This window comes from Peromyscus leucopus, chromosome 12 (assembly GCF_004664715.2).
Source record: "Peromyscus leucopus breed LL Stock chromosome 12, UCI_PerLeu_2.1, whole genome shotgun sequence".
Lineage (NCBI taxonomy): Eukaryota > Metazoa > Chordata > Mammalia > Rodentia > Cricetidae > Peromyscus > Peromyscus leucopus.
Genome location: NC_051073.1, coordinates 38,424,197 through 38,433,961, shown reverse-complemented (window position 1 = coordinate 38,433,961; position 9,765 = coordinate 38,424,197). Strand labels below are relative to the sequence as shown.

The window sequence follows — 9,765 nt, the reverse complement described above, 5'->3', positions numbered from 1 at the left end:
CAAACCTGATAAAGTGTTTTAATGATTTCTGTTGTATTTATTGTCTTAAAAGTATTTGTATAATTTAAGATTCACTTCAAATACTTTAAGGATATGGGTACATAGACAAGAGTCCATTTAAATATGTTCAGTGTTTAAGAGCAGTTTCTGCACAAGATGAATAACTGTGTGTGTGTCTCCAGCAACACAGCATACAAATGTCAGAAGTAATGGGTTTCCATTTCCACTGCGGAGAAGATCATGGCCCCAGACATGCTTGTAATATCAGTGATACAGCGGGTGTAGAAAAAAGATTTTTTAGTTTATCAGGTTAAAATTCCATGTTCAGTGAAAGACACTCTTTCCAGAAAGTAAGTTAAAAAGTTATTAAGCAGAACACTGGGCCTCTTCTGGCCTCTGCACAAGTTTGCATGACCAGAGATAACCACTCACACGAAAGTGTGCATACACCACAAATATACACATACAAAACAACAACAACAGCAAAATTCTAGGTCAGGTTCATTTTGAAAATATTTAGAACAGTGTATAAAATATAGCCAAATTAAGCCTGCACATTATTGTGATATTTATTAAGAATACAGCAGATAATAATATGAGATCTACGCATTTCTCTTTAAGAATTTTTCCAATGAATTTTTTACTTGCTTATTTCTCAAACTATAGATAATTGGATTCAGTACAGGAATTATGACAGTGTAAAATACAGAGTCCATCATATCATTGTCATCTACTTGTGGAGATGCAGGACGCACATACATGAAAAGAAGAGAGCCATAGTATAAAGACACAGATAAGAGGTGGGCTCCACAGGTGGAGAAAGCTTTCTTTATGCCTTTGATAGATTTCTGATTTAAGATAGAAAACAGAACAAGTGTATAAGAGACAAGAATGGTTGTAATAGTGAATACCTGAACTGAGCCAGAGAATATAAAAATCATTAGGTAATTGAGAGAAGGGTCAGTACAAGAAATCTTTAACAGTGGCAGAATGTCACAATAAAAGTGATGTATTATGTTAGAACTACAGAATGTTAGTCTGAATAAAAAACCTTCATGAATTAAAGCATGAATAAATCCACCCACAAAGGACAATATTAACAGACATATACAGAGTCTATTTGTCATAATTACTGGATAGAATAAAGGTTTGCATATGGCTATGTATCGATCATAGGCCATTGCTGTCAAAAGAAAACATTCCGTGGTTGCACTGATTCCTACTGAAAAAAACTGTATCATGCATTCAGAGAGAGATATTACTTTGTTCTTAGCTATGAATGTGAGAAGCATCTTTGGTGTGACTGTGGAAGATAACCAAGTATCCACAAATGCTAAACTCCCTAGAAATAGGTACATGGGGATGTGAAGGCCAGAGTCATTCCAGATGAGGGTGATCAGACCAAGGTTCCCCACAACAGTGATAAGATAGATCACCAAGAACAGCAGGAACAGGGGGACATTCCACTGTGGGAGATGACTGAGTCCTGTGAGAACAAATTGTGACAGCAGTGTTGCATTCTCTGTTCCCATGTCCTCACCGGATGTCCTTGAGATAAGAAATAATAGATGTCACACAAAATTCATAAAATTTTATGAAGTAAAATTTTGAGTAGTTGAACGTAAAACATAACTTTGTACTCATCAGAATGACCAAATTTCACTTAATATCACTATATAAGATGAAAAAATTTCTTCAGAGTGAAGGAATTATTTCAATAATTATTCTAATAAAAATTGTGACTACATCAACATATTTAAGGAAAAGATACCTTTCAAATTTGTGTGAAAACTATAGGATTACAAATTGGTTATGTGTCAAAATTCTTTATTTGTATAACATATTCATAATCAAGGCAAAAGAAGTTTTAAGCACCTAGATTATACAATGAATTCAACAGAATGTCTTAGCCAGGTACTCTAATTTAATAAAGTGAAATCTTGCAATACATAGTGGCCAGGAAATTTTTTTCAAAATCATTATACAGAAGTGGATAAAATCATTTTCTATTGTGGGAAGCAGAAGCCAGTAATATAGAACACTCCTAATGCACCCAGAGGCTCCCGTGTGCAGCATAATTGTCTGAGAATATTTATTCAAATTGTAGATCATAAGATTTAGTTGCAAATTAGCATAGGAGATTATAAACAAGACTAAAATGGCCAAATTTATAAAAAAATTTCCAGATAACATTCAGTACAAATGGAGTTATTGAAACGTGTGTGACTGACTGGACATTGGCAATACTAGGAAGACAGAGATTTATTGGACAGGATTTGAAATATCAAGAGACTATTATACAGTGACACACCAAATATGAACTTGGTGTTCAATGGAATGAAAATACTGTTTGTTAACTTTTGGTGTTTCCATATTGTTTTTCACAATTAAGATACACTAGTCTGTTGGTCATTATCACTGAATATGAACTGTACATACTTAGTAGTATTGGTCTACTGTAGATTTAATATTAATGACCATGTATGGTTGCTTAACTCTCTTCCTTTTAAGCCCACATTTTTCCAGCTAATTATTCTGATACCCTCAGAATTTCTATGTTTAAACAATTCATTTCAAGAGCCCATGTTACTTCAAAGAAAATCAAAAGAAAGGCAAGTATTGATGCAAACCAGAACTGAATCAGATATTTGAGGGAAATGATTTTAATGGTGGGAAGCTTGGAATGTAACAGACAAATATAATTCCAGAAGGCTAAATTAAGGATCTTTGAGGGTAAATTACAAGAGATCCCTGGGTGCTGGAAATAAGAAACATTTAATGGCTTAGAGAAAAGAGTTTCCTGCATGTAATCAGAACATAGCAGGTTATGATGGGAAGGAAATGGCCACACAGTGATCTTATGTGTTCTGAGAAATGTGGGGACAGTTGATATTTGTTTTATGGTCCTAGGCTACTGTAGTCTTTTATCTGTAGAATATTAAGGAAAGGATTTTAAGCAAAGTGCTAAAGAGTGGGAGGAGAGACAAAGAAGGCATTAAAAGAAGAAAGGGCATGACCAGCATGAAATGGTAACCTTGTGTATATAAAAAGCAATAAAAGGGAGGAAGCTAACAGGCAGTGCTTAGCAGAGACTTATGGAAAAGGAAGAGAAAGGATAGAGAGGAAGTAGCAAAGGACTTTGAAAAATCTAGAATGCCTCTTTCTTTAAAATAGTTGTTACATATTATTCCTAAATATATGGGACTGTTTAGAGAGAGGAAAGGAAGAGGAAATTATATAAATATAATCTCCCCATAAAAAAGCATTAAGTAAGTAAAAGCCTATTTAAATTTACACTTGAAATATATGTAGAATGAAGAATAAGTTTCTGATGTTTGGTTTTCAATGTTTGTCTTAGCTGTTTTGTTTACTATCTACTGTGAGTCTTGAAAAAATTATTTTCTTTTTGTGGAATCAAAATATATTATTCTACTGAATTTACATTTTTAAACAGATATATTAAATTTGACTTCATTAATTTTTTTATGGATGATATGTTTGAACTTATAAAGTCAGTGCCTATGTTTTTCCTGTATTTCTATGATGAATTTTGGTGTCAAAACAATTAGAAAATATTTCAATGTAAATCTTATTAGTTTGATTTGAGAACATGTATTCACACATCTCTCTAACAATTATCTAGGTTACATTCCATTTTGCTTTATATTAGTAGAATAAAATTGATGCAGATCAATTTGTATATAGGTGATATACACCATGCCAATATTTCATTTAAAGGCAAATTTATTGGGAATAGTTTTCCTTCTACAGAATCTGAATCACACCAAGAAACACAGATTCTCAAATTATTTGAGATGTGAGATATAACAAACATCTCTCTCTATATATATCAAGGTCTAGTACTCAATGAACCATAATATATACATGCAGTCTATTCTGCATACATTTATAAATGATATAAATTATGCAAGGATAAAAAGAAACAATATAAGGATTATTTTGTAAGCAGAAGACATAACTTAAATATTTTACTTCTAAGTAACTGATCTTAAAAGACTTATGAAAAAACAGAACTAAAGGAACATGATTAAACAATTTTTTTTGACATCAGAATAATTGTACATATGAGGATCATTAAGGTTTCATAATGAATTCTGAGTTAATATTCTAGTTCAGGAGAACTTAAAAGTCATTATAGTCAAGGCTGGACATAGAGTAGTCCAGCAGTTAAATGCTAGACTCACAACTAGAAGTCATTCCTGTAAGATAAAAAGATTGTATATGGTGTGACACAGCACAGCTCCCGACACCTCTAAGATGAATGAAAAAGTGTTGGAAAGATGGCAAAGGCAGAGGAGCATAAAGGGTTTTGTTTGTTTGTTTGTTTGATTTGCTTTGAATATTTTTTCTTTTTTTTTTAAATTTTCCTTTTGGGGGTACGCTGCAAGCATGAAGGGCAGGACTGGAAAAAAATCAGAACTGGGGTGCCTGATATGAAACTCCCAAAGAATCAATACAGAAATTATGTTAAGAAACATTCTTAAAGAAAACAATTCTAGATACTTTGCTCACTTATACTTGGTCATGAATTAAAATGTACAGGTAATTCTTTGTTGTTGCTATTTTCATTTATACCCAGATATGTAAAAATTATTATGAAGTAAAAGCATTCTTAAATTTCCGTGGAAAGCATGGTGGATACTACAAAACTCATTTGTTTCTTACCTATATCAAGCAAAAAATTGCAGAGGTCCTTTAAAAAGCATCAGTGTTCTGAAGCAGAAAGGGTACTACAAGACTGCAGAACCACGCGTGATGATTCTGTTAGTGACAATTCGTTTGGAAGTTTCGTCTCTAAGCACAGCAAACTTTGTTCATATGGCTTTTCCTTTAAAGCAAGAACCTTTATACCCTGGCCTGCCTTCTCCATAGAAGGAAAGCCTGAAGAACCGGAATTCCCACGAGAGCCTCAGGGTTCACTGGAGGCAAAGAAGGGGTTTCTCTGCTGGACACAGTAGATTTGGGCAGAAGTCTAAATTGGTTCCATGGGGCACTGCAGACTTCAAAAGTGTTACTGTAAGAGACTCTAATTTTAACCATAGAAATTATAGTACCATATATTTCCCATCACACTTCTGCCAAACTAATATACTATTTTATACTTTGAGGACTCTGGATAGTATGCTTTTTCTGAGCTCATCAAACATGATTTTATTAATGTCAATGATCAAGTCTCATTTTCTTAAACTGTGAGTTGTGATTCCCATGTGGGTTCATGAAATATTTGATGGTGATAATGGTTTTCTGAATGTATAAAAACCTTAAAATTCATTCAGAATAAAATGTGATGAATCTGAGGCATCTCTGGCAGTCCTTAATTCTCCTGTACTTGGCCTTCACTGAAGCTTTAGTGAACACACAGGTGCAGTTTCCACTGCAAATAACATTGTTTTAACCATCATAAAACTCTGTTTAAAACACCTGGTTCACAATCTAGGTTACTGTTGGATATGAATTTCACTTTTGACTGTACACACAGTGTTTTGTTTTTTGCTTTTACATAAGTGCACTAGTTTAATTGCATAAAACTGAGAACAATAAATTTCTTTTTATTATTATTTTGTATCAATCTCAAGTTAGTCTGTCTTTTGATAGCCTTCTGTTATCATGAGGATTTTGTATCAGTTTATGTAGGGTTGTGGAACTGAATTAATTTTCATTCTGCATACAGCTATGCAGTTCAACCAGCAACATTTGCTAAGATATTCTTTTTTCCAGTGTATATTTTTTTCTGCTTTGCCAAAAAACAAACAAACAAACCAGATTCCTTTAGGTATATGGAATGATATCTGCATCTTCTATTTGATTCCATTGATCAATGTGCTTGTTTTCATATCAATGCCAATCTATTTCTTCATGATACAACTTCAATTCTGGGATACTGGTACCTCTTGTGGTTCTTTTATTATTCAGGATTGTCTTAGCTATCCTTTTAGGTGAGTGTGTGTGATTGTTTCCATATGAAGTGGAAGTTTTTTTTCAATTTCTGTGAAGAATTGTTGGCCAAGGAGGACCCATAGATCCCTAAACATTACAGAACATTGCCAATGTGATGATGACCCTCCAAAATCTGACTCAAGGCCCTTTGTCAAAGATATCACTTGCTTATGCCATTGAATAGGGAGAATCCAGCTGTTTCCCAACTAGAAGTTTTACACCTAGTGGTTAGCATTAATAGTACCAGAAAGAACTACAAATGCTGCTTATATAGAAAACAATCACCACTCTCAGCCAGCTATCAACCCTGTGACCTACAATTACCCAACTATAAGACTCAGATCTACTGGGGCAATAGTGGCAGAAATGCTGTGGGTGTAACCAAGCATGTTTTGATTGGGTTTAAGACCCACTCCATGTGATGGAACCCTCAAGTGACACAGTGACTAAGTAGATTGTGGGCCTGAGGAGAAATTATACTACTATAATTATGCTAAATAAACACAGAAAAAATCACTCCTAATGACACATTGTTCATAGATCAGTGCATCACTCAACACTCTCAAAGAAGCTTCTTCTTGCAGTAGATGGTTATTGTCATAGAGACCAACAAGCATCCTGACCATGAGAAATCTTGGAGCACTCAACCCTGTGTCTTTATCTAAGCCCTCTTTTCAAGACTAAAAGATCAACAGGGTGGAAAGGTTGTAAGAGCCAGTTTGACTACAGGAAATATGCTTCTGTACACTGATGTACATGGGCATTTACAGAGATTATGACAGCGTGCATAGAATCTTCACCAATTTAATCAAGATCAAATCCATGCATGGAGGTGGGAAAGTAAAAAATGTTCCACCTGTAACTAAGAAGCTCTTTTCAATTTATGGCTACCTGGGAATGAAAATAGTTTTCTCCAATGAAGTAATTCTGAGTATATAAATTACCCTCCAGAGCAGAACTCATGCTCAGGAGTAGCTGTACAAAACAAAACAGACTGAATGTTTTTCTGTAATATTTTAGTTTTTTTCCTTTTGAAGAAGGAAAGAACATAAAGTTAGGTGAGTGGAGGTGAGGAAGAGCTGGAGGTATTGGGGGAGGGGAAGATATGATCAAAATATATTATATAAAAATTTATAATTATTTTAAAAATTTAAATAAAACATATTGCTATATTTTTCTAAATTATGTGCAGATATGTACACCAGAACATGCATGTAAAAGGTGAATTAATGGAGTCAAATATTTACTTCTACCATGTAGATTCTAAAGACAAAATCTATGTCCTTGAGCTTGATGACAAGCACCTATATCTGCTGAGTCATTTTTAAAACCTCCTCAAGAGTTTTTACACATGAATACTCACTTATTGAAATAACATTCTACTACAGCCAAATCACAACAAACACACACAAATGTATATTTTAAGATATTTTTTAAAAATTTTTAATTTTAATTTTATTGTATTTTATTTTATAATTTAATTTAATTTTACATAGCAGCCACAGATTCCCTTGTTCTTCCCCCTCTTGCTCCCCACCCCCAACTTCCTCCAGGCCATTCCCCATTCCCATCTCGTCCATGGAAAAAACTCCCCTATGGATTGAGTTCATCCTGGTAGAGTCAGTCCAGGCAGGTCCAGTCCCCTCCTCCCAGGCTGAGCTAAGTGTCCCTGTATAAGCCCCAGGTTCCAAACAGCCAGCACATGCACTGAGGACAGGTCCTGGTCCCACTGCCTGGATGCCTCCCAAACAGATCAAGCTAATCTACTGTCTCACTTATCCAGAGGATCTGATCCAGTTGGGAGTGCCTCAGCTATTGGTTCATAGTTCATGTGTTTTCATTCATTTGTCTAATTGTCCCTGTGCTTTTTTCCAACCTTGGTCTCAAAAATTCTCGCTCATACAAACCCTCCTCTTTCTCGCCAATTGGACTCCTGGAGCTCCACCTGGTGCCTGGCCATGGATCTCCGCATCTGCTTCCATCAGTCATTGGATGAGATTTCTAGCACAATTAGGGTGTTTGCCCATCCTATCACCAGAGTAGGTCAGTTCGGGCTTTCTCTCGACCATTGCTAGCAGTGTATTGTGGAGGTATCCTTGTGGATTTCTGTGGACCTCTCTAGCACCCTGCTTCTTCCTATTCTCATGTGGTCTTCATTTACCATGATCTCCTATTCCTTGTTCTCCCTCTGTTTTCTTGATCCAGCTAGGATCTCCTACTCTCTTTCTGTCAACCCTCGCCCTTCATTGCTCCCACTCATTTCCAGGCTGTTCATGTAGATCTCATCCATTTCTCCGTGTCTTTCTTGGGGTCCCGTTTTCCAGGTAGCCTCACTGGTGATGTGAGTAGCAGTCCAGTCATCCTTGTTCCACATCTAGCATCTTCCTATGAGTGAGTACATACCATATTTGTCTTTCTGAGTCTGGGTTACCTCACTCAGGATGATTTTTTCTAGATCCATCCATTTGCCTGCAGACCTCATGATGCCATTGTTTTTCTCTGCTGAGTAGTATTCCATTGTGTATATGTACCACATTTTATTCATCCATTCTTCAGTTGAAGGGCATCTAGGTTGTTTCCAAATTCTGGCTATTGCAAACAACGCTGATATGAACATAGCTAAGCATGTGCCCTTGTGGTATGATTAAGCATTCCTTGGGTATATGCCCAAAAGCGGTATAGCTGGATCTTGGGGGAGATTGATTCCCAATTTTCTAAGAAAGTACCATATTGATTTCCAAAGTAGTTGTACAAGCTTGCATTCCTATCAGCAGTGGAGGAGAGTTCTCCTAGCTCCACATCCTCTCCAGCATAAGCTGTCTTCAGTGTTTTTGATCTTAGCCATTCTGACAGGTGTAAGGTGGTATCTCAGAGTCATTTTGATTTGCATTTCCCTGATGATTAGGGATGTTGAGCAATTCCTTAAATGTCTTTCAGCCATTTGAGTTTCCTCTGCTGAGAATTCTATGTTTAGTTCTATGACCCATTTCTTAATTGGACTGTTGGGTATTTTGATGTCTAATTTCTTGAGTTCTTTATATATTCTGGATATCATTCCTCTGTCAGATGTGGGGTTGGTGAAGACCATTTCCCATTCTGTAGGCTGTCGCTTTGCCTTGTGTTTTGATTGTTGTTTATTTTCCTAAGTTCTAATCATAGTTTGATCCCTTAATAAGGTATAGAATAATTTTATCAACAATCCTAAAAAAATAGAACGTTGAAAAATATATTTTCATGCTGATACAAAAAGCAATTATGAATTATTTATGTATCCATGTTAACAGTTTATGTGCCTATATAGTAAATACTATTTTCACTCCATTTTTAATGTTCTTATATGGTGGTTTAATTTAACTCATGAAATTCTTCAAAAATTAGGTGAACATTTCTATACCATATCAACTTTTGTAAGATAAAGAATCCTTCTTGAACAGTCTTTATATCACATTTATTAACTAAAGAATATAGAACATGCAATATGCCTTTATTGTGGCAAACATATTCTTTATCTTTATATATAGGATAAATGATTAGGATCATAGCATTGAATGAATAAGCCAAATGTCTAGAGAGCTCTCAAGAAATCTCTTGTTCAATAGGCATAGAATGCATCAATGAAACTTAGAAAACTACAGACATATGCAGTAATATGAGATTTCTGGATAGAAACAGTAATAAATAGACTGTGATTTATTCATTCCTTTCCTGTGGTTCACTGCTGTGGGATGTTCTGTATGTCCTGTGGGAGCCCTTCTTGGGTTCCTCGTGGCTTTACCCAGTAGGTCCGCATAGAGGATGATTAGGACC

General features: G+C 35.3%; 1 protein-coding gene across 1 annotated transcript; it reads right to left on the bottom strand.

Annotated features, from left to right (window-relative positions):
* Positions 1 to 602: 602 nt before the first annotated feature.
* Positions 603 to 1,532, bottom strand: LOC114687579 (olfactory receptor 187-like). Its single transcript, XM_028862183.1, has one exon. It carries the CDS (start codon positions 1,530 to 1,532, stop codon positions 603 to 605), a length of 930 nt encoding a protein of 309 aa, XP_028718016.1.
* Positions 1,533 to 9,765: the final 8,233 nt, after the last annotated feature.